This window comes from Amblyraja radiata, chromosome 19 (genome assembly GCF_010909765.2).
Source record: "Amblyraja radiata isolate CabotCenter1 chromosome 19, sAmbRad1.1.pri, whole genome shotgun sequence".
In the NCBI taxonomy this organism is placed as follows: Eukaryota; Metazoa; Chordata; class Chondrichthyes; order Rajiformes; family Rajidae; genus Amblyraja; species Amblyraja radiata.
Genome location: NC_045974.1, coordinates 21,533,336 through 21,559,389, shown reverse-complemented (window position 1 = coordinate 21,559,389; position 26,054 = coordinate 21,533,336). Strand labels below are relative to the sequence as shown.

The following is a 26,054-nucleotide window of genomic DNA, read 5'->3' as shown; positions in this document are numbered from 1 at the left end:
ATTTGGGTGAAAACCGGAGCACTCAGAGAAAACCCACATGGTCATAGGGAGAATGTGCAAACTCCATACAGACTGCACTCGAGGTCAGGATGGAAGCCGGGTCTCTGGCGCTGTAAGGCTGCAACGCTACCGTGCCGTTTGTTAAGATGCGAATGCATGGAACATCTGGCTCATGTTAAATAGAACAGTCATCTTGGGCCACTCATTTGCAACAATCAAATTAGGGCAGGAAAGCGGGAGTCAAAGAGAAATGTAATGCCATTTGTATCAGGGCAAGAATACAATCCAATATCACCAAAGGTTGAAATCTGATTAGCTAATGGACATGTTGTCTTGATCAGTGAGGCTGGTCGATTGTGGCTCAGCTCGCATTAATTCTGTCATCAGTCAGAGCATCATTGTTTCCCGGTAAACGCAGAGTGCAAAAGTGTCTTGAAATCAAATGAAAATCTACAAAATGTTGAAGATTTACGACGATGTCGCTCGGACTTTATTCTTCCGTGCAGGAGGCTGAGGGGTGATCTTACAGAGGTGTATAAAATCATCAACTGAATAGGTAGGGTGGGGGTGCATAAAGTTATTCACCCAGGGTAGGGGAATTAAAAGCCCGAGGGCACGGGTTTAAGGTGAGAGGGGAAAAATGTAAAAGGAGCCCAAGGGGCAACTTTTTCACTCAGAGGGTGGTGGATATGTGGAACGAGTTGCCAGATGAGGTAGTTGAGGCAAGGTACAGGAACAACATTTAAAATATACTTGGACAGGTAAATGGATAGGAAAGGTTTAGAGAGGTATGGACTAAATGCAGGCAGGTGGGACTAGCTTAGATGGGGCACCTTGGTCGGCATGGAGGAGTTGGGCCAAAGGGCTGCAGTATCACTCTATCACTCTGGAAACTGCAGTTGGCAGCACAGTGGCGCAGGGGTAGAGTTACTACCAAACAGAGCCAGAGACCTGGGTTCGATCCTGACTACGGGTGACAATAGACAATAGACAATAGGTGCGGGAGTAGGCCATTCGGCCCTTCGAGCCAGCACCGCCATTCACTGTGATCATGGCAGATCATCCACAATCAGTACCCCGTTCCTGGCTTCTCACCGTGTCCTTTTATTCCGCTATCTTTAAGACCTCTATCTAACTCTCTTGAAAGCATCCAGAGAATTGGCCTCCACTGCCGTCTGGCAGAAAATTCCACAGATTCACAACCCTCTGTGTGAAAAACTTGTTCCTCATCTCCGTTCTAAATTGCCCACCCCTTATTCTTAAACTGTGGCCCCTGGTTCTGGACTCCCCCAACATCGGGAACATGTTTCCTGCCTCTAGCATGTCCATTCCCTTAATAATCTTATTTTTTTTCATAAGATCCCCTCTCATTCTTCTAAATTCCAGAGTATACAAGCCCAGCCGCTCCATTCTGTTAGCATATGACAGTCCCACCATCCTGGGAATTAACCTTGGAAGCCTACACTGCACTCCCTCAATTGCAAGAATGTCCTTCCTCAAATTTGTATGGAGTTTGTACGTTCTCCCTGTGACAATGTAGGTTTCCTCCAGGTGCTCCAGTTTCCACCCACACTCCAAAGACAGGTTGGTCAATTCATTGGATTCTGTAAATTGTCCATAGTGTGTAGGATAGAACTAGTTTTATGCTGGTCAGCATGGACTGAGTGGGCCGAAGGGCCTGTTTCCATGCAGTATCTTTAAAACTAAAACTAAAACAAAATGTAAAATGGATAATGTTACTTCACCAATGCACAGGCTGGATTAAAAAGTAACGGCGAAATGAAAAAAAGGTTTGAATTCACTTTAAAATAAAGATAAAAAGCTAACCGATAAAAACAGATAGGGAAGACACGGGGACTTGGTTGAATCATAAATGTTCATTAAACACATGTTGCCACTCATTGCAGCTTGATGCCAGTACGTCAGGCCAGTAACTTGACTTGTCCAACTTATACTTTACACCCTTGTACTCAATCTTACCCTGGACATCTTCCACAGCCTGGAATTGCAACAATTTATAACCACCCCCTCCCATTCATTGTAGGTACACATTCCTTGTAGGAGCCCACCTTGTCAAACCAAATTGGTAGACGGGGCTAGTCCCATTTGCCAGCATTTGGCCTACAAATTGTCCCTGAGGTCCCATAAATCTTTCCCATCTCATCTTAAACCCCCCCTCTTGCTATCCATGCATCTGTCCAAAAGTCTTTTAAGAGTCAGAAAGGATCTGTGCTTATCCGCGCGTCACTAATATTGTTTGAAATAACATGAACTAAGATGTCGTGATGCATAATTTAAGCTGCTGGAGGAAGAGATATAGGTAGGAACGCACGTGACAACACGCTCACACATCGTCTAGATTTCCAACAGTTCAGCGCAAGAACAGGCCCTTCAGCCCACAATGAACATGATGACAAGGCAATCTCTTATTTAGTTTAGTTTGGAGATACTGGCCCCTCGGAAACTGGCCCCTCGGTCCACCGAGCCCAGCAATCCCTGTACAAGAGCACTATCCTACACATACTAGGGACAATTTACAATTTTACAAAAGCCAATTAACCTATAAACCTGTACGTCTTTGGAGTTGGGAAGAAACAGGAGCACCTGGAGAAAACCCACGCACGTCACGGGGAGAATGTACAAACTCCGTACAGACAGCACCCGTAGTCAAGATCGAACCCGGGTCTCTGGTGCTGTGAGGCAGCAACTCTACTGCTGCGCCACCGTGCCACCCTCTTATCTACCTTCATCTAGTTTATATCCCTCCATTTCCTAAATATCCCTGCTCCAATCCTAAAATCTCTTAAACGCTACTATCCTATCTGCTTCAACCACCAGCACATTCCAGTCACCCACCATCCTCTGCGCAAAAAAACTCTCCCTGCACATCCACTGTAAACTTTGCTTCTCAGCTTAAAACTATGCCCTCTGGAGGTATGCATGTAAAAACGCACACCTCCAGATTCAGGGACACTCTCCTCTCAGCTGTTATCGGGCAACCGAACCATCCTATCAACAACTAGAGAGCGGTCCTGAGCTATCATCTACCTCATTTGAGACCCTCGGTCTATCTGTAATTGGACTTTACTGGACTTTATCTTGCACCAAATGTTATTCCCGTTATCATATATCTGTGCACTGTGGACGGCTTGATTGTAGTAATGTATAGTCTCTCCGCTGACTGGTTAGCATGCAATAATATCTTTTCACTGTACCGTGGTACACATGACAATACACTAAACTCAACTAAATTAATCTAAAATACTAACGTTTTCCACCCTGGGAAAAGGGTTCTGACTGTCTACCCTATCTATGGCTGTCATCATTTTATATACTTCTATCAGGTCTCCCCGCAACCTCCGGCATTCCAGAGAAAACAATTCAAGCCTGTCCAACCTCTCCCTGTACCTAATATTCTCTAATCCAACATTCTGGTAGGCCTCCTCTGCACCATGAGATCCCTCTTAAATAACTCATGTCTTACTTTGATCCCTATCCATACATCTGTCTGAAAGTCTTTTAAGAGGCAGAAGGGAACTGCTCTTATCCATGTGTTTTTAATATTGTGTGAAATAACATGCTTATGAACATAGAACAGTACAGCACAGGAACAAGCCCATCACCCCACAATAGCTGCACTGAACATGATGCCAATTGAAGTTAATCTCCTCTGTCTGCAAGTGATCAATATCCATGGAGTCATACAGTGCCCTTCAGCCGTACTGAAACAGGCCCTTCGACCCAACCTGCCCACACCGACCAACATGCCCCATCTACACTAGTCCCACACCGACCAACATGCCCCATCTACACTAGTCCCACCTACCTACATTTGGCCCATTTCCCTCTAAACCTATCCTATCCATGTACCTGTCCAAATGTTTCTTAAACATTGCGATAGTACCAGCCTCAACTACCTCCTCTCGCAGCTCGTTCCATACACCCACCACCTTTTGTGTAAAATAGTTACCCCTGAGGTTCTTGTTAAATCCCCTCACCTTAAAGCTATGTCCGCTGGTTCTCGATTCCCCTACTCTGGGCAAGAGATTCTGTGTGTTTACCCGATCTATTCCTCTCATGATTTTGTACACCTCTATAAGATCACCTCTCATCCTCGTGCTCTCCAAGGAATAGTGTCCTAGCCTGCTGAACCACTCCCGATAGCTGAGGGCCTCGAGTCCTGGCAACATCCTCGTAAATCGTTGCTACACCCTTTCCAGCTCGACTTATCTAAACGCCTCCACGTCCTTCTTGTAAGGGGGCGCGACCAGAAATGATAACCTTCTTCTTAATCTTCTTCTGCCCTTTGCCAGGACGGGGATGAAGCTCTCTGAAGGACACCACGAGGCCTTGGCAGCTCCACCGACCACGGAGACAGTGCCCACGCAAGTGGCCAATGCCACGGAGGCAGCGGCCAGTCCAGAAGGGGACAAGCAAGATGGGTTCACGAAGGTGAAGGAGAAGTTCATGAACGAGCTGAACAAGATTCCACGTGAGTAGAGGTTTATCAGCACCTGTAGTCAGGATGTAATCCAGGTCCCTGGCCCTCTACCAGCACCTCTACCGCTGTGCCACTGTGCTGTCCGATGTCACAATGTAGACGTTCTAATCGACTATACATTCACTAGTGCAATACTCAGTTGTGTTCGCACCTGCCTTTAAACAAAACATCGTTTTATGTGGCCCCCCCGGGGTGATATCCCTTCCCTTGTTTGAGGTGCATCTCCACCACACTCTGCCCCCCCAAAGTTCAGCAGTGGGAGGACCCTAGACTGTGGTTCTTCCCCCACAGAGCCTTGGCGTTGGCTGCACCGAGCTTCAGTGCATCCCTCAGCACGTACTCCTGCAGTCTGTAGCGGGCCAGTCGGCAACATTCCCCGACGGACATCCCGCTCTCCTGGGAGGTCAACATGTTTCGGGCCGACCAAAGAGCGTCTTTCACCGAGGCAGAGATAGATAGATTCTTGATTAGTACGGGTGTCAGGGGTTATGGGGAGAAAGCAGGAGAATGGGGTTAGGAGGGAAAGATGGGTCAGCCACGATTGGATGACGGAGTGGACATGATGGGCCGAATGGCCTAATTCTGTTCATATCACTTATGAACATGAATTTGTGAACTAACAGCAACTTCTGAACAGTGTCAAGAGTTTGAAAGGTTCCCCGGTGGAGGAGACTGACAAACTAATTTCAACTTTCGTCTTTAAGACCAAAGCAATTTCAGAGACCTATTACCTTAACATTTGTTGAAATTACCTTGTTGAGAAATCTCTTCCTACCTGCAGTTTCTAAGTTATAAGTTGCATTTAAACAGCGCACTTAACATTGCAAAATGTCCCAAGGCACTTTGCAGCAGTGATGATCTCACGAGGAAGTATTAGATGAACAAAGTTAGGTAAATTTGGTCAAAGAGGTAGGATTTCAGGAGAGGGAGGGGGGAGGGGGGAGAGGTTAGAAAGGGAATTCTGAAATTACAGAGCTAATATTGGGGGGGAGGGGACTTACCATGAATTTAAAACATTTAACTAATAAACAAAGAACATAGAACACTGCAGACCAGGAACAGATGTAATAAAAACAAACTGCATGTGCTGGTTTATACCAAAGATAGACACAAAATGCTGGAGTAACTCGGTGGGTCAGGCAGCAACTCTGGAGAAAATGGACATTTCAGACCCGAAACGTCACCGAGCCATTTTCACCAGAGATGCTGCCTGATCCATGGAGTTACTCCAGCATTTTGTGTCTATCTTTAGCACTGGAACAGGCCCTTCGGCCCACAATGTAAGTACTGTCAGCTCTTATCTGGCTGAAGATAGACACAAAATGCTGGAGCAACTCAGCGGGACTGGCAGCATCTCTGGATAGAAGGAATGGGTGATGTTTCGGGTCGAGACCCTTCTTCAGACCCTTCGTAACCGGCTGCACATGATCAATATTCCCTGAATATACATGTGCCTATCCAAAAGCCTCTTAAATACCCCCATTGTATCAGCCTCCACCACCACTCCAGGCAGCGTGTTCCGGGCACCCACCACCCTCTGTGTGAAAATGTGTGCGCCAATCACCAATGTTCTTTTGATGATTTTGTTCTTGATCTTATGGCGGTGGCCCGTCGGTAACGTCAATGGCAGGTTGTGAAGTCTCAATAGAAGAGGGCTGCACAAAAACCTGTGCGTGAATGAGTTGAAGGTGGGGAAGCCGTTGCACTGTAACAACCCCACCCTCTCGGCCGCACAAGTCAGAGTCCAGTGGTATGAAGAATCATCACTGCTGGCAACATCTTGGTTGCTGTGGATGGCCATGTTTGCTTCAGTGCTCTGTCTAGCCCTTGGCATTCCACAGGGCGTTGCTGCTTCACCTTTCCCGCCGTCGGCTCATAAAGATCTCTTCCGCCTGGTCCGCCAAAGCAGACTTTCCATGAAGGATGAGCACGTCCCACAGGTTGAACTGGACTACATGGTACCAGTTGCAAGGCTGCGGCCTTGACCTGACAATTGATCTTATACACTGGGGCCAAAAGGCAATGGAATAAGTCGAGAATGCAGAGATATACATTATGTGCAGACAGAGGGGATCAGTTTAACTTGGCATCATGGTCGTCCCAGACATTGTGAACCAAAGGGCCTGTTCCTGTGCTGTACTGTTTTATGTTCTTAATTTATTTGAGAAGGAACAAGGCCCCTGCGTTCCTTCAGTTTTTATCTTTTTTCACATCCCTCTAAAGAGGCGTGAATTGTGAAGCCAGAGGAAGGAATGTTAGTGGAAAGGGGAGGTGGAGGTTAGAAAGGGTAGCGAGCGCAGGTGGGGCACAGGGAAGGGGGTGAAAGGGAGGGGAGAAGCGGGTGAGTTTGTAGGTAGGATGTATTGTAGGTATAAATGTTGGATGCTATCTTGAAATTAGCTTGTGTTAGTTTCGTTTCGTTTCGTTTATTGTCACGTATACCAAGTTACAGTTGAAATCTTTTTGTTGTGTGTTGACCAGTCAGTGGAAAGACAATACATGATTACAATTGAGCTGTCCTCTGGGTTCAGATACAGGATTAAGGGTATAACGTTTAGTACAAGGTAACGTCCAATTAGAGATAGTCTGAGGGTCTCTAATGAGGTAGATGATAGCTCAGGACTGATCCCTACTTGTTGATAAGACCATATAACCATATAACCATATAACAATTACAGCACGGAAACAGGCCATCTCGGCCCTACAAGTCCGCGCCGAACAATTTTTTTTTTTCCCTTAATCCCACCTGCCTGCACTCATACCATAACCCTCCATTCCCTTCTCATCCATATGCCTATCCAATTTATTCTTAAATGATACCAACGAACCTGCCGCCACCACTTCCACTGGAAGCTCATTCCACACCGCTACCACTCTCTGAGTAAAGAAGTTCCCCCTCATGTTACCCCTAAACTTCTGTCCCTTAATTCTGAAGTCATGTCCTCTGGTTTGAATCTTCCCTATTCTCAAAGGGAAAAGCTTGATCACATCAACTCTGTCTATCCCTCTCATCATTTTAAAGACCTCTATCAAGTCCCCCCTTAACCTTCTGCGCTCCAGAGAATAAAGACGGTTCAGTTGCCTGACACCAGCTGGGAAGAAACTGTCCCTGAACCTGGAGGTGTGCGTTTTCACACTTCTGTACCTCTTGCCTGATGGGTGAGGGGAGAAGAGGGAGTGAGACTGGTCCTTCATTGTGCTGGTGGCATAATCAGTATTTAGCGTAGTTTAGTTAAGAGATACAGCGTGGAAACAAGCCCATCAAGTCCGCACCGACCAGTGATCCCCATACACTAACACTATCCTACACGCACTAGGGACAATTTTATCAAGCCAATTAACCTACAAACCTGCATGTCTTTGGAATGTGGTGGGAAACCGGAGCACCTGGAGAAAACCAACACAGGTCACGGGGAGAAGGTAGAAACTCAATTCCAGACAACGCTCATAATAAGGATCAAAACCGGGTCTCTCGCGCCGTAAGGCAGCAACTCTACCGCTGCGCCACCGTGCCGCCCTGGTTTGTAGGAAGCATGTTTTGTAGGTATAAATGTCGGTGCTATCTTGAAATTAGCTGATGTTAAGGCGGGCATCGTGTTCTGAACGTGAATGGTGTGCAGTGTGAGCTGAGCCGTTGCACAACTGTGTGGTATGGGGCTGGTTTCATCTCCAGACCTCAAGCTATCGTTCGGCTGTCTGCCTAAAGTGGCTTCAGACAGACCGTGCCGCACTTTAAAAGCCTCTCCAGATACTAAGCACTTGCTTCAAAGTATCTTAAGTGGATCATCACTCAAACCACTCGGTACTGAGACTGAAGCCTTAGTGTGTGAAGCGCTGGTTGTGTGGTTCGTGGGAGTGAGTCACAAACTAGGCAGAGGTACTTCAGTTGACGTTCTCTGGCCAAGATTAATATGATTAGTGGAGTTAAATATCCTGGCTGACAGGGTAACTCAACACTCTCCATCTCTCGATCCAATCTGCCAGCCATTTTAACTCCCCTTCCCACTCCCACGCCGACCTTTCTGCCAACCTAATCTCAGGTACTGTCTGACCCGGGTCCGATCCTGACTCGGGGGTGCTGTCCGTGTGGAGTTTGCACGTTCTCCCGATGACCCTGTGAGTTTCCTCAGGGTACTCCAGTTTCCTCCCACATCCCAAAGATGTGCGGGTTTGTAGGTTAATTGGCCCTTTGTAAATTGCCCCTGGTGTGCAGGGAGTGGGTGTGAAACTGGGATAACATAGAACTAGTTTGAACACGTGATCGATGGCCACTGTGGACTCAGTGGGTCAAAGGGCCTGTTTCCACGCTGTATATCTCAAGATGCCCCATCTACACTAGTCCCACCTGCCTGTTTTTTCCTGTCTATCTTCGGTATTTCTCCAAAGATACTGCCTGACCCGCTGTGTTACCCCAGCCCTTTTGAGTCGATCTTTGGTATCTACAGTTCCTTTCCGTACAATTTGTCTGCTCCTCTGTGAAATCTCCTCAAGGTATGCCTAGTAGGCTATGGAGTCGGAGCTATGATAGTAACAACCATACCACCCACTCAGGTCAGCGTGGAGAGATTGTTCTCCGCACTGAAAATAATTAAATCAGATTGAAGGCCTTCAATGGAAGAGGATCTGGCAGAAACAATTCTGTTCCTAAGGACAAGTTATTAATACATTTTAGGTATGTACTTTTGTAGCAAACTTAACTATGCATTTAGTTTTAAATTCTATTGCACTTGAGAATATTTTTTGTCACAATTTAGCCATTTAGCTCATACCTGCGGCCTTAGTTTAATAAATTTTGGAGTAATGCTTTTATAATTTTTATTTAATTCAATGGAATTTTAATGTTGTCATAGTCCTATATGTTTTTTTTTCTTTTAGCATAATGCATTATGGTTTTTTTTCAAGAATAAACAATAAAAAAGCCACAATAGCATAGCTACAACCTTATAGACTCAAACCTTTAAGGACATGGGTTTAAAAGGTAGCCTGATGATTCATGTAGTTCTTATGAAATGCCATCTTGTGTAATGTTGTCATAGCAGATTAGAATTATTATACCTAGGAGTCGGGGTCGGAGTGGGGGTCGGAGTCAGAGTCGGAGTCAGAGTAGGAGTCGGATGCACAAGAAATCAAGGAGTCGGAATCGGGTGTTTTGGGTACCGACTCCACAGCCCTGATGCCTACCTTGTCGAAGTTCTCCTCCTTGCCAAGACGGGCGTTCTGTGAGACCCGCTCTCACTGCTCCTCCAGTTCCCTCTCCTCTACGTTCAGTCTGAAGTAGGGTCCCAATCCAAAACATCACCTATTCCTCTGACCTGCTGAGTTACTCCAGCACTTTGTGTCTATCTTCGGTATAAACAGCATCTGCAGTTCCTTTCTACACCTTTCCTATCCATGTACCTATCCAAATGTATTTTTAAGGTTGTTATAAACCAAGGCAGGGGAGGAGGGGGTGATATTGCAGGCATGGAGGGAGACTATAGAGAGAAAAGGGAAGGGAGTTAATGTGAGCCTGCTTAATAATTGATGCGCAGCAGGGAAGTGATATAAAACTGAATAGAGAAGGGACCAGCAAGGTTATGGCCTCAATTATCACTTTTATTAAATATATTTATTGTAGTTGCTAACACTCCCAAGTTTTGGATTACAATTACAGCCTCGTGGTCCAGAATCCTTGCAGCCCTGTCTCCCCCCTAGTTTGGTTTAGACAGCACAGAAGCAGGCCAATCAGCCCACCAATTCCGTACCAAACAGCGATCCCCGCGCATTAACGCTATGCTACACAAACTTGGGACAATTTACACTTATACCAAGCCAATTAACCTCCAAACCTGTACGTCTTTGGAGTGTGGGAGGAAACCAAAGATCTCAGAGAAAACCCACCATTCTGGTCACGGGGAGAACGTACAAACTCGACAGCACCCGTAGTCGGGATCGAACCCGGATCTCCAGCCTGCAAGCACTGTAAGGCAGCAACTCTACCACTGCACCACCATGCCGCCCAGTCTACACCTCGGGTGCTCTAAATGCCAGGTTTCTTCTGAAATCTGCTTTTCCTTTGATAATCTTTCACCTCATAGTCATAGAGTGTGGAAACAGGCCCTTCGGCCCAACTTGCCCACACCGACCAACATGCCCCAGCTACACTAGGCCCACCCACCTGAGTTTGTCCCAGCCTGTCCTATCCATGTACCTGTCTAATTGGAAGCACATATTCACACACAAACATACATACACTTACATATCAATGCATGCGCACAAACACGCATACACATGCAACTCAAGCACGACCATGCACAGATGCATGCATACACATGCCAGCACATACATGCACAAATATACATACAATGCATGCATGCATGCACCCATGCGCACACCCTTAATAGGCATTGCAAATTAATTTTTTTAATAAACTTTTAGTCTAAGACTTTATCACTGATCTGGCTTTACACATTTGACGTCTGAGACAGGATTAAGCCATCATGCCTTGACATCACTGGCATTTGCTAATATCTTAATGTAGTGTTGATCACAATATCACAAGAACAGACTAATCCATCGTGGCATTGCTGAATATGTCCACAAGCCAATCTTGTTTATCTGTTTCTCTGTACTCCAAAGTTATAATTTAATAACCCGTGGCCCTGAGTTACCTCCCTCCCTCCCTGGTCTCCCTCTCTCAGACCAACTCCACCTGCCCCACAACACTAGCACAACCCTCCACGCCACTATCCCCATCCTCCTGTGTCGTCTGGTGTACTTTATGGTCACGTATACAGTGAAAAGTATAGTGCACATTGAAAAGCTTCTTTGTTGCATGCTAACCAGTCAGTGGAAGGACGATACATCATTACCCAACGTGGGTGATCTCCAGGTGGTCTGGTTTGCTCCCACATCCAAAGATGTTTGTGGGTTAATTGGCCTCTGTCGATTGGCCCTAACGTGTATGATAAAATTAGTCTACCATATGGGTGGTCATTGGTCGGCCTGGACTGGGTGGGCTGAAGGGTCTCTTTCCATGCAGTTTCTTAAAATTACTATAGGATTGGTGTGTATTAGTGCTTGATGGGCAGCATGTTCTCGATGGGTCAAAGGGTCTGTTCTCATGCTGTATCTGAAAAATAAACTAAACTAAACCAAACTAAGCTCAACTAAGCGCAACATGTACAGGATTGGTCTGTTTATAGAGATTCAGCACGGAAACAGGCCCGTCGGACCACTGAGTCCGCGCCGACCAGCAATCCCCGCACATCAACACTATCCGACACACACGAGGAACAATTTACACATACACCAAGCCAATTAACCTACAAACCTGTATGTCTTTGTAGTGTGGGAGGAAACCGAAGATCCCGGAGAAAACACATGCGGTCACGGGGAGAACGTACAAGCTCCATACATTCAGTACCCATAGTCAGGATTGAACCCGGGTCTCGGCGCTGCAAGTGCTGTAAGGCAGCAACTCGACCGCTGCGCCACCATGCTGTCTGTATTAGGGCTTGGTGTCAGCATTGATTCGGTGGGCCGAAGGGTCTCTTTTCATGCTGTATCTCAAAGCTAAACTTTTTACAAGAATGATCCCTGGGATGATTGGGTTAACATATGATGAGCATTTGACTGACACTGACACTGTACTCGCTGATGTTTAGAAGGATGAGGGGAGAACTCATTGAAACTTACTGAATAGTGAAAGGCCTGAATGGAGTGGATGTGGAGAGGATGTTTCCATAAATGGGCGAGTCTAGGACCAGAGGGCACAGCCACAGAATAAAAGGACATACCTTTAAAAAGGAGATGAGGAATTTCTTTATTCAGAGGGTGGTGAATCTGTGGAATTCGATTGCCACAGAAGGATGTGGAGGCCAAGTGAATGAATATTTTTAAGGTGGAGATTGGTAGGTTCTTGATTAATAAGGATGTCAGGGGTTATGGGAGAAAGCAGGAGAATGGGGTTGAGGAGGAGAAATAGATCAGCCATGAGAATGGCAGAGTAGACAATGGGCAGAATGGCCTAATTCTGCTCCGATAGTTAATGAGCTTCCAACCTAAACTAAACAATGGGATTGGTGTGTATTAGTGCTTGGTGGTCAGCACGGATTCAGTGGGCCAAAGGGTCTGTTCCCATGCTGCACGACCCCACGGAACTGTATCAGCCTGGTGTTCTGTGGCTGTCAAGAGGCCAGCCCTGTCCCCTCTGACGTGGCATGTCTTCCTGTGGATCTTGTCGTTACAGTGCCGCCATGGGCCTTGGTTGCTATCGCCATCGTCGCCGTACTGCTCGTCCTAACCTGCTGCTTCTGCGTCTGCAAGAAATGCCTGCTGAAGAAGAAGAACAAGAAGAAGGGAAAGGAGAAGGGGGGAAAGAATGCCATGACCATGAAAGATGTGAAGGAGATGGGAAAGTCGGGCACAGACCAGGTAACGTACGGGAATCACCTGAGCTACTTGTCTAAGGGACGGAGAGACCTTGTTCTGTTTAGTTTAGTTTATTATTGTCACGTGTGCCGAGGTATAGTGAAAAGCTTGTTTGTTGCATGCTATCCAGTCAGTGGAAAGACATGATTACAATCAAGCCATCCATGGTGTACAGATACAGGATAAAGGGAATAACACTTGGTGCAAGGTAAAATCCAGTAAAGTCCGATTAAAGATAGTACAAGGGTCTCCAATGACTTTAGAGATACTTTAGAGATATAACATGGATATAGGCCCTTTGGCCCACTGAGTCCATGCCGACCAATGATCACCCCTTTCACTAACACACTAGCAACAATTTTACAGTTTTCCAAAGACAATAAAACTAAAACCCCGCATATCTTTGGAGTGTGGGGGGAGACCGGAGCACCCAGAGAAAACCCACGCGGTCACAGGGAAAAAATACAAACTCTGTTCAGTCAGCACCCAAGATCAAGATCGAACGCGGGCCTCTGGCGCTGTAATGCAGCAACTCTACCTCTGCGCCACTGTGGGAGGGGTAGTACTAAGGCAGCACTGTGGGAGGGGCAGTACTGAGGGGGTGCATCAGAACTAATTTCTTTTTAACCAAAAATAATTAATTCAATTATTTACAATAACATGTACAATACGAAATAAATCAAAATAAAACCCACCACCATAATACGAGTGGAACAAATATTCCCCAATACTAAGTATACAATCATACAATGATATCACCATCTTTATTAGGGAGTGCCGCAATGTGGGAGGGGCGATACTGAAGTTAATTTTCCGCTCATTATCTCATCATGGCTTGCAGGAGATTGCGCAAGGAATGACTGCCTCACTTTCTATGTTACAACAATAAATACCTGTCAAAACCTACTGTGACAGCATTAGAGCACTCTGGGAGATTTCAAGGACGTGAAAGCCGCTAAATAAATGTAATTCATTCTTCACGTTGGAAATCAAGATAACTAACGGAGTTAAGAACTGGTGTTAAGTTGAGAGGGGATGGATAGTGTGGTAGTTCAAGATAGTTCAAGAGGTCCGTAGTGCTCTGTTGTCAAGGTAGGATTAGGGTTGTTCAAGAACCTGATGGTTGTAGCCGTTCCTGAAACTGGTGGTGTGGAACTTCAAGTTTCTGTACCTCCTGCCCGACGGTGGCAGTGAGACGAGGGCGCGGCCCGGATGGTGGGGATCCTTGATGGTAGATGCCGCCTTCATGAGGCAGCGCCTGGTGTCGATGCTCGCGATGGTGGGGAGGGCTGTGCCCGTGCTAGACCGGGCTGAGTCCACCACTCCCTGCAGCCTCTTGCCTTCCTGTGGGTTTGGCATTGCCGTACCAGGCTGCAATACTGTCCATCTGAGGGAGTATTCTGTGCCAAATGTCTTTAAACCTCTCAGAAAGCTGCAGTGCTGCTTATATCTGTGTGCTGGGCCCAGGACAATCAGTACCCCGTTCCTGCCTTCTCCCCATATCCCCTGACTCCGCTATTTTTAAGAGCCCTATCTCTTGAAAGCATCCAGAGAACCTGCCTCCACCGCCCTCTGAGGCAGAGAATTCCACAGACTCACCACTCTCTGTGAGAAAAAGTGTTTCCTCGTCTCCATTCTAAATGGCTTACTTCTTATTCTTAAACCGTGGCCCCTGGTTCTGGACTCCCCCAACATCGAGAACATGTTTCCTGCCTCTAACATGTCCAAGCCCTTAACAATCTTATATGTTTCAATGAGATATCCTCTCATCCTTCTAAACTCCAGCGTGTACAAGCCCAGCTGCTCCATTCTCTCAGCATATGACAGTCCCGTCATCCCGGGAATTAACCTTGTAAACCTACGCTGCACTCCCTCAATAGCAAGAATGTCCTTCCTCAATTCAGGGGACCAAAACTGCACACAATACTCCAGGTGTGGTCTCACTAGGGATCTGTACAACTGCAGGACATCTTTGCTCCTATATTCGATTCCTCTTGTTATAAAGGCCAACATGCCATTCACTTTCTTCTATTTGCTTTTAATTCGATGTTACTAACTCTCTGCACTGCCGACCAACCATTGAAAATTGTACTTAACAAGTCATTTTGCAGAACCTTTGACCCAATTATATCTGCATTGTGATGTGACCAGGAGAACTCACAATAGACTGTGCAAATATTTATATTTTAACTTGTAATGAGTGACGTGTTGAATTTACAAATATCTCTGAAAAATTGTAATGTATTTCAATGGTTAAATGTTTTTTTGTTATCACAGGTTCAGAGGTACAGTGAAATTCTTTTTTTGCATTTAGTTCAGTAAAGTATACATTGCTATACATTATATAACAGTTCTGTAAACTAGTTTTAGTTTTAGTTTAGTTTATTGTCACATGTAGCGAGGTATAGTGAAAAGCTACACATTACATTACAGTCCAGTAAGCTATATATTACTGCACATTGGATTACCATTCAGTAAACTATACATTACATCACCGTTCGGTAAACCATACATTACTATACATCATTACATTCAAGTACAGTGAACTATACATTACTAATCGTTACATTACAGTTCAGTAAACTACACATTGGCCTACATTTACATTACAGTTTAATACACTATACATTACATTACAGTTCGATAAACTATACATTACATTACATTGCAGTCCAGTAAAGTACACGCTACTATACTTTACATTACAGTTCAGTAAACTATCTATGACTATACATCACTATTTTGTAGCAAGAATGTAGAGAAGAATGTGTGATAACTATTGGTGAATTGTATAATGTTCTGTTGTTTTTAATTGTGATCCATGATCGGTGTTTGCCGAGTTTCTCCCGTTACTGTTTGTGTGTGGTTGTTATAATTTGTGTTTCTTCCTTCTATGCCCTTCTTCATCTGTGTTGTGTCTCATGACTATTTCTGGACTGTCCACTGGGGTAGGTTTCTCTTGTTGTTTGGTTGCCTAGACCTCTCCGCCTTGTTTCCTCCAGTAAGATAGCTGACTCTTCTTGCACACTGTGGAGCTAAACCAACTTTGATTTGAAGAATAATGGTCCTTTTACTCAATATTTCACCATCACGGCAGGAGCAAAGATGATGAATCTGAAACCCAGTGCAAAATTGATCTAGATTTACAAGACCTCTTGTGCTCCTTTTAGTTCAGTTGGTGATACAGCGTGGAATCCCGCCTTTCGGTCCACCGAGTCCACACTAACCAACAATCACCCCGTACATTAGTTCTATCCTACACTCTAGGGATAGTTTACAGAAGCCAATCAACCTACAGACCTACATGTCTTCGAAATGTGCGAGGAAACTAGAGCACCCGGAGAAAACCCACACGGTCACAGGGAGAACGTACAAACTCCACACAGACAGCTCCAGTCTTCAGGATTAAAGTCAGGTCTCTGGCGCCGTGAGGCAGCAACTCTACCGCTGTGCCTCTATTGTATATTTAAGCACGTTTTGGCCAAGAACCCATAACCAAGTCTCATTTTACTTTGTTTATGATCGGGTGAAGCTGAATATACTAAAGATCACATTATCACCGAAGGTTTATAACGCAAGGGGAGTCCATTTTAAATGAGCCAGTCGGAATAGAGCTTCCCAACCTCCCAATACCAAAGACATGTAGTTTGAAGGGTAAATTGGCCTGTGTGTGTGTGGGTGGGTGGTAGAATCTGGCGGGAATTGATGGGAATGTGGGGAGAATAAAATGGAAGTAGTGCAGAATTGGTGTAAATGAATGGTTGATGGCCAGCATGGACTCAGTAGGTTGAAGGGCGTGTTTCCATGCTGTATGAATCCATCATCAAGTCTCTAGCCCACAGGTCACTGTTATCAAATACAGGCACACCACCGATCTTCCAACACCCTTGGTTCCAGAGCCTTTCTGGATTATCTGTTTTGCTGGACCAACAGAGGTCACGGCCTCCAAGAGGTGTCTAACGGTACAGGAACGGTCTACTTAGGCCACCAGGGGACCGAGATACCAGCCTGCAAAGTCGGCTAGTATTTGGCATTTACTAGATGGCATAAAGTAGGTTCTGACTAGTCAGGAAAAAGGTACTGACTGTCTACCCTATCTATGCCTCTCATAATTTTATAAACTTCTATCAGGTCTCCCCTCAACCACAACCTCCAGAGAAAATGATCCCCAAGTTTGTCCAACCTCTCTTTATGGCTCTTGATCTAGGCATCATTCTGGTGAACTTCTCCTGCATCCTCCCCAAAGTCTCCACATCCTTACTGTAACGGGGCGGACTAGCCAAACGGACTCCAAATGCGGACTAACCAAACTTTCTTTGAAATAGTGCCGCAGGATCTTTCACATCCACTTGACAGAGGGGAAAGGGCCTCAACTTAACACGCCACCCAAAAGATGAATAGTCCATGATATCCCAAGTGAGGTCCGAGATGGTCCAAATGAGATCAAGAAAGATCACCGTCTATCCCCTGACTCCAAAATTGCCCGGTCATTATATTCCAACATAAACTGTGATCTGTTTTGTAAAATCCCATTCAAGATAAAGTTTATGATTCAATGAAACTTCACTGTCACATGTACCTAGGTACAGTGAAATGCTTTGAGTGAAATCTATCCATTATCCGAAAATCTCGTTGGTTTCAAGCTAAGAGTTCTCAAGTTGTGTTGGGATCAATCCATGCTTTGCTCAGGAAACTATCAATGGCATGTTCCTGCTCTCTCTAAGTACAAATATTAATAAAATACCCAAAATGAAAGCCTTGTCATGTGAAGCCTATTTGGCCCACGGTTTTGGAGAGGGTGGTGGGGGTTGCAATAGACATTAAAGTCTTATGCAAGTCTAATGTTAGTTATATTGCATGCATTGCTGGATTCAGTTGTGATATACTGTATATTGATATGGTCCTGCCTGTTCAAGCATGTTGTAGTTACAACTTCGTATCGAGATATCACCACTGGCTCCTCATTTATCTATGAGCTTTAGGTCAAGTTTGCAAGTGTAAAATGTTTGCCTGCGAGATTGTGCACTTGACACAAATTAATGGCCGGTTCTGAAGCCACTTCGCTGGGGTGTGATTAGGAAGCCCTGCTTTATGTCGGAGCTGATGCAGACTAAGTCAACACTTGCTGCTTGTAGTGGTGTTGGTCGGGTCTGATGTGACCTGCCCACCTGTAAGTCCTGGTCAATGGGAACAAGCATTGCATCACAGTGTGTCTGTCCTACCTGCAGGCTTTGAAGGAAGAAGACGATGACGCAGAGACAGGTCTAACGGAGGAGGGGATGGAAGAAGAGAAAGAGGAGGAGAAGCTGGGGAAACTTCAATTTTCGTTGGATTACGACTTTCAGAACAATCAGGTGTGGTCAAATTTCTCCCAGACATAGAACATAGATCTTAGAACATAGAACATAGAACATAGATCATAGAACATAGATCATGGAACATAGAACTTAGAACATCATTTTAACTGTAAAACTCTGATCTTGGATGTGTGTGTGTGTATTTATTTGTTTGTGTGTGATCACATTTACTCGAAAAAACGACGCGCGAACGGGAACATTTTTACATATTCCTGTAGAGTTTTATCCCGTGGAGTCCAAAATTGTCTTATCTGAAAAATTCATTCTTTATTTCTCGAGTTATTTATGAAATTGTTCACAAATCTGAAATGTCTTTGAAAATAGAAACCGAGCGGCTTTGGCTGATGACGGTCACAATGGCTCAGCGTGCTGCGGGCTCTGAGTGCTGCAGGCTCGGAGTGCTGCGTCTGCGTTGCAAGTGACGTCCCCCCCACGCAGGCTGCCGCCCCCCGCGAGCTGACCCGGGCGGCGAGCTGCCAACCCCCTGCGAGCAGTCCCCGGGCCGCGAGCTGTCGCCCCCCTGAGCTGTCTCTCCCCTCTCCTCTCTCTCCCCCCCTCCTCTCTCTCCCCCCTCCTCTCTCCCTCTCCTCTCTCCCCCCCTCCTCTCTCCCCCCCTCCTCTCTCTCCCCCCTCCTCTCTCCCTCTCCTCTCTCTCACCCCCTCTCTCTCCCCCTCTCTCTCTCCCTCCTCTCCCCCACTCTCCCTCTACCCTCATCTCTCTCCCCTCCTCTCCCCCACTCTCCCCCTAACCCCCCTCTCCCCCCTCCTCTCTCCCTCTCCTCTCTCTCCCTCCTCTCTCTGTCCCTCCCCTCTTCCCCCCTCCCCCCCCCTCTTCCCCACCCTCCCTCCCCTCCCCCCCACCCCTTCCCCTCCATCCCCTCTCCCCCTCACCTCTCCCAATTATTCATTGGCTCTCAAAGGAGCCAATGACTAATATTAATTTAATATCAAAGGGGGTGGTTAGTGTGTGTGGGGGGTAGTTAGTGTGCATGTGGGGAGTGGTTAGTGTGTGTGGGGGGTAGTTAGTGTGCATGTGGGGAGTGGTTAGTGTGTGCGTGGCGCCATAGGCTGCGCCCCCCCGCAACCGCGCGTTAAGGGGATGGGACCCAACGGGTCCCTCTTAGTCGAGTCGATCATAGAACATAGAGCATAGAACAGAGAATTTTGAACAGTACAACACGACTGCAGGCCCTTCGGCCCACAAAGTCTGTGCTGAACACAATGCCAAGACCATCACTTATCTACCTGCACATAACCCATATCACTCCATTCCCTGGATATCCAAAAGTCTTTTAAATGTTCCAGGCACCCACCATCCTCTGTGTAAAAAACCTGCCCCAGACATCCCCTTTAAACGTTGCCCCTCTCGCCTTAAAGCCATGCCCTCTATTATTTGCTTTTTTCCCCATCCTGGGAAAATGATTCTGACTGTCTACAATGCAGGTCTGTCCAACCTTATAACTAATACACTCTAATCCAGGCAGCATTCTGGTCAACCTCCTCCGCACCCTCTCCAAAGTCTCCACTTCTTCCCTGTAATGGGGGCAGGGGCGGAAAACCCGGGGGGGGGGGCCAGAGGGGACACGTCCCCTCCATGTTTTGAGAGGTGGGGGACATCCCCCCCCCCCACGTTTTTGTAAACCGGATTTTAAAACCCGGTGAAATCTCCGCTTTCCGCGAGACAGTGGGGGTGGGACTGATGATCGAGGGCGCCGATTGGACGAGAGAGACGTTGGTCAGCAGGCAATGGGGGCGGGACATGATTCAGCGCGATGATTGGAGGAGGGAGACGTGGGGGGGGGGGGACTGAGGATAGAGTGCGGTGATTGGAGGAGGGAGACGTGGCACAGACCAGGCGGATCCAAAGATCTTAGATGCTCCGCTCTAAGATCTTCGGGCAGATCGGCAGCCAGGATCGATTGGTCCTGGCCGGGTCTCCGGCGCTGTCCCGTCCCCTCCCGAGTACCCCCCCCCCCCCCGCGGGTGGCCAGAGAGGTCGGCAGCAAAGATCCTCCGCTATAGGATCTTTGGTCAGGAATCAGACGGGCCAGCGCAGAGAAACAGCGCTAAACCCAGCTAACTCTGCCTGTCCCGCCAGGTGAGCCTACAGCCTTCCTGGACTTGCGGGAAATATGGCCAGCGCAGAGAAGCAGCGCTGGTATCCCGTCAGTCCAGACAGGGATGTAGTTAACCCAGTGAGACACGCAGTTGAGCTGCATTTAGCGCTGGATTGAGCCTCCGAAGCCTCGTGTGCGTGTGTGTGCGTGTGCGCGTGTGTGCGTGTGTGTGCGTGTGCGTATGTGTGCATGCGTGTGTGTGCGTGTGCGCGTGTGCGTGTGTGCGCGTGTGTGCGTGTGTGCGCGCGTGTGCGCGTGTGCGCGTGTGTCCCCCGTCCCCTCCATGTTTTGATCGCGAGTTCCGCTCTTGAATGGGGGGACCAGAACTACACACAATACTCCAAATATGGTCTTCCCTCGAAGTGATGCCTAAATAAAAATGGGAACAGCACCAGCCTCTATGACCACCTTGGTCGGGAGAGATGTTCCTGATGCTATATTTGTCAAAGCCCACGCTGCTTCAAACTTGAAAAGAAAAACAAAGTGAAAACCAACAAATGAATATATCCTCCCAGTATCAACCTTGTCAAGACTTCAAAGAATTGTGTACATTTCAATGAAGTCACATCTCATTCACCTAAATGTGAACATATGAGCCGACATCCTAACGCCTCATGTGACAGCCCTTTCTTGTGTTTGGTACCACAGCTAATCGTGGGGATTATTCAAGCTGCTGACCTCCCGGCCCTGGACATGGGAGGCACATCCGACCCCTACGTGAAAGTCTTCCTCCTGCCTGACAAGAAGAAGAAGTACGAGACTAAAGTCCACCGAAAGACACTGAATCCAGTTTTTAACGAGTCCTTCATCTTCAAGGTAATCTTTTCTGCGTTTCGCACCCTGTACAGGCCAACTGAACTCATTTTCACCTCGTCCATGGCCAACAATTACATGTTTCCTTTGTCTTCGTTACTTTTTCATATCTTTCATTCATTTGCTCCATACATCTCTCTACATCACCATCTCTATCTCTCTTTTCCCTTTCCCCCCCGACTCTCAGTCTGAAGAAGGATCTTGTCCCAAAATGTCCCCTATTCCTTTTCTCCAGAGATGCTGTCTGACCCGCTAAGTCACTCCAGCTTTGTGTGCCTACCAACTGAACTTGTTCTGAACTTGGTACCTGTTGAAACTCTGTGACATATTACTGCTCAGAGATGTGTCAATAAATCGTGTTCGGAGCATAGAATGAGGTCATTTTAAACCCAGTAATCTCCTCCTACAACCCTCTCCATCTAAATTCCATAGATAGACATAAAGTGCTGGAATAACTTAGCGGATCGGGCAGCATCTCTGGAGTAAATGTCTCTGGGTGATGTTTCGGGTCGAAACCCTTCTTCAGACCGCCCCTCTCTCCGTCCCCACACCTGCAGAGCAGTGAACATTTTTGTCCTGATTTAAGACGGGATATACTTGCATCAGCTAGCGTGAACTCCTACTTCTTTCGATGGAGATACAAGAGGCTGCAGATGCTGGGGCAAAACACAAAGTGTTGGAGGAACTCATCGGGTTAGGCAGCATCTGTGGAGGGAATGGACAGATGACATTTTGGCTCAGGACGCTTCCTCAGACTCCTCTCAGCTTCTTGCTATGTTGCATGAGAAAACAACAATCCAGCAGTGGACAGAAGCCCCCATCCCTCTCTCCTTCCTGTGCCCCACACCAGTGCTCCTCCATTTCTCCATCTATCTCCCACCACCCACAGTTACCCTACTCCTCACCCTCCCCCCCCCCCCCTTTGTACACACAACTCTCCGCCCCAAACCCACATTTCCCTTTCACCCCCCATCTCACCCTGTGCCCTCCCACCCATGTCCCTCCCTCTGGCTTTATATTTCACTCTTCCTCTTCTCTCCTGAGCTGACACCCTTTTGTCTTATTCCACCCATCTACAATCAAACTCCCTCACCCATATCCACCTATCACTTGCCAGGCTTTAACCCATCCCCACCTCCCTTTTCCACCTCCCCCCCCATCTTCACCATCAATCAGAAGAAGGGTCCTGACCTGAAATATAGAAAATAGGTGCAGGAGTAGGCCATTCGGCCCTTCGAGCCTGCACCGCCATTCAATATGATCATGGCTGATCACCCAACTCAGTATCCTGTACCTGCCTTCTCTCCATACCCCCTGAGCCCACAAGGGCCACATTTAACTCCCTCTTAAATATAGCCAATGAACTGGCCTCAACTACCTTCTGTGGCAGAGAATTCCAGAAACGTCACCTGTCCATTCACTCCACGGATTCTGCCTGACCCGCTGAGTCCCTCCAACACTGTATGTTTGGTTCACACCAGGCTATAGACACAAAACACTTGGCATCATGTTCGGCATGGACCTTGTGGGCCGAAGGGCCTGTTTCTAGTTTACGTTGTGTATTATCGTTAACACACCTGTGATGCACCTCGGGGCATCTTGCTGCAGAGACGTTGACTGTATAATTGGAAGCCACCGTTGTTCCCTGTAATTTCTTCACACCGAAGTCAAGGAAAAGGTGTTCATTTTTCATTTAGCACTTTATTTTTCATTCACACATGGAATGAGAAATAGAGGCAGGTGGACAGGGTCATGTGAAATAAATAGCAAGCTGGGCGTGACACATTACACTCTGAAAGCAAAATATTAACTCCCAGCGCGTCTCGTCAGCGAATGGTTTGTCCAGCGGTGATTGTCAAATAATCTGCCACTTCATTTAATATTTTAATGTGTTGATTGGTACGGTGGACACAAGCGCAAGAGGGTTCACAATGAAGCAGATGACTCAATCCCATCAGCACGATTTTCCATCAGATTTCTCTATCTCTCTCTCTCAGTCTAAAAATTCCTATTATAGAAAGCCGCATCTCATGTGTTTCTTTCAGTTTTAGTTGTAGAGATACAGTGTGGAAACAGGCCCTTCGGCCCACCAGGTCTGCACCGACCAGCGATCCCCATGCGCTAACACTATACATTGGGGGACAATTTACACTTGGAATAAATTTAACCTGCAAACCTGGACGTCTTTGGAGTGTGGGAGGAATCCAAAGATCTCTGAGAAAACCCACGCAGGTCACGGGAAGAACATTCAAACCGTACAGACAGCCCCCGTAGTCAGGATCGAACCCGGGCCTCTGGTGCTGCAAGCACTGTAAAGGGCCTGTCCCACTTAGGCGATTTTGCAGCAGACTGCCAGCGACTGTCAAGCACGCGGCACTCGCATGAAAAACCGGGAACTGGAGCGGCGACTGTCAGAGTGGAACACACACACAAACACACACAAACACACCGCAAAGGCGGGGGGCAGGGAAAGCGGGGGAGCGCTGTCTGAAATTCACACGGTGCATAGCCAAGGTGATACAGACACACACCGCGATGAACAGGAAGGTTAAGACGTCTAGCACAGTGTATGGTAAGTCCTTTAAACGAGGGGGGAGGGGATAAGGGGGGAGAAGGAGTTGAGACACTTTTACGAAGCCAGACAAATTTTAATAAGCCAGAGATACACAGCTGTGAAGTTTGGCGGGCAGTTAACATTACCGGTCGGTTATCCTTGGTTCTGAAAACTCGTGCTTGCGTTTTTTCCCCCCAATGAGCCAATGAAAATGCCTGGTCAGCAAAGGCAATTAACTAAAACCACCCACGACTACCTCGACTACCCATAAATACATGGCGACCCAACTACAACTGCACCTACGACTACAGGATTATCGATTTTCTCCATTGCGACCAATTTTTTGTCGCATAGAATATTTCATCAGGTTGAAAAATTTGCGAGGATCATAATGAGGCCGCGACTAGTTCCCAGAATGCGGAAACTCCTCGCGACCATGAAGGAGACTCACCAGAGACCACCAGCGAACATGTGGCGATCATGAGGCGAGCACAGAGTCTCCTGCATGCGCCTAAAAAGTCGCCTGTGTGGGACAGGCCCTTGAGGCAGCAACTCTACCACTGCCTATTTTCTGCTATATTTTAAGTATCTCTGATCGTAGTTTCATGAATTGCAAAAGTGAGGTCACATACAAACTCTCTCCATATCTGACACCCTTTTGTCTCCATTTCAACTTCAACTTTTGTCACTTACTCTCTCCACCTGCCAATAATACCTACCTCACCTGTATCCACCTATCACTCACCAGACTTTGTCCCTCACCCACATTTTCCAACATTCTTCTCCCCCCCCCCCCCCCGCCCCCCACTACAATGTCAGTTACTCCAGCATTTTGTGTCTATCTTAACCTACGAATGTGCAAACTCCATACAGACAGAGCACCCGTTGTTTTTAACAGAAATTAAAGCAGTGAGTGAAGATCCCTCCTTCACTGGGTTGTTGTTCCCTCTCCCAATCCAGATCCCGTACTCCGAACTGGGTGGGAAGACGCTGGTGATGGCGGTGTACGACTTTGACCGCTTCTCTAAGCACGACGTGATCGGGGAGGCGAAGGTGCCGATGAACACCGTGGACTTTGGCCACGTGACCGAGGAGTGGCGGGACCTGCAGGGAGCCGAGAAAGAGGAGGTTGGTGTGCCACGTGACTCCGGGCGGCCAGAGTTTTAGTTGAGTTTATTCTTGTCAGGTGTACCGAGGTACAGTGAAAAGCCTTTTGTTGCACGCTGGCCAGTCAGTGTATGATATGCATGATTACAATCAAAGTTAGACACAAAGTGCTGGGTTAACTCAGCGGGTCAGGCAGTGTAAGGATGGGTGACGTTTTGGGTTGGAACCCTTCTTCAGACTGCAGCACTTTGTGTCTATCTTTGATGTGCACCAGCATCTGCAGTTCCTTCCTACACACGGGTACAATTGAGCCGTCCACAGTGTAGATACAGGATAACGGGTATAATGTTTAGTCCAAGATAAAGTCCAGTAATGTACGATTAAAGATAGTCCAACAAGATAAATGGCACGTCAGGATGGCCCTCTAGTTGGTGACAGGATGGTTCAGTTGCCTGATAACAGCTGGGAAGATTTTGTCCCTGAGTTGAACACAGGCAAGGGGTTTAGATGGGCAGACGGTTGGACTAAAATTAAGATGAAACCAAAATGTAGAGTACATGAATTACCAAGGCATAGAAGACTATGGACCAAATGTGGCTAAATGGTATAGTATAGATGTCCAGAGTTAGCATGGACAAGACGGGCCAAAAGGCCTGATTCTGTGCTGCATCACTCTATGACTTTTAGTTTAGATTTAGAGTTACAGCGTGGAAACAGGCTGCGCCGACCCACAATTATCCCGTACACTAGTTCTATCCCACACGCTAGGGACAATTTACAGAAGCCAATGAACCTACAAACCTGCATGTCTTTGACATGTGGGAGCAAACTAGAGCACCCAGAGAAAACCCACGCGGTCACAGGGAGGACGTACAAACTCCGTACAGACCGCACGTGTAGCCAGGTCTCTGGCGCGATAAGGCAGCAGGTACTATCGCAACGTTTAATAAAAAGGTACTTGGAAAGGGTAGGTTTAGAGGTATATGGGGAAAAACTAGACAGGTGGGACTAGTGTAGATGGGGCATGTTGGTCAGTGTGGGCAAGTTGTACAGATGGGCCAGTATCCACACTCTATCACTGTGCCACTGCACACTCCAAGACTTGAAATGTCATCTGCAGTGGCAGTTCAAAGACTCGTAGTTGAAGTGTTCCGGCTTAGAACTAAAGCGCATGGCTTATATTGCCTTAAGCA

The 26,054-nt window shown here is 47.0% G+C and overlaps 1 protein-coding gene across 5 annotated transcripts in view; it reads left to right on the top strand.

Moving 5' to 3' along the window:
- syt1 (synaptotagmin 1) overlaps positions 1–26,054 on the top strand; it is a 227,332-nt gene that overhangs the window by 186,921 nt on the left and 14,357 nt on the right. For 4 of the 5 annotated variants that reach the window (XM_033037955.1, XM_033037956.1, XM_033037957.1 and 1 more), the window contains 5 exons: positions 4,314–4,492; positions 12,732–12,916; positions 18,142–18,267; positions 21,036–21,203; positions 24,715–24,882. In XM_033037955.1, coding sequence (XP_032893846.1) covers positions 4,321–4,492; positions 12,732–12,916; positions 18,142–18,267; positions 21,036–21,203; positions 24,715–24,882 — 819 coding nt within the window. In that variant the 5' untranslated portion in view covers positions 4,314–4,320. The remainder of the gene's footprint in view (positions 1–4,313; positions 4,493–12,731; positions 12,917–18,141; positions 18,268–21,035; positions 21,204–24,714; positions 24,883–26,054) is intronic. The other variant, XM_033037960.1, reaches the window with a different exon arrangement.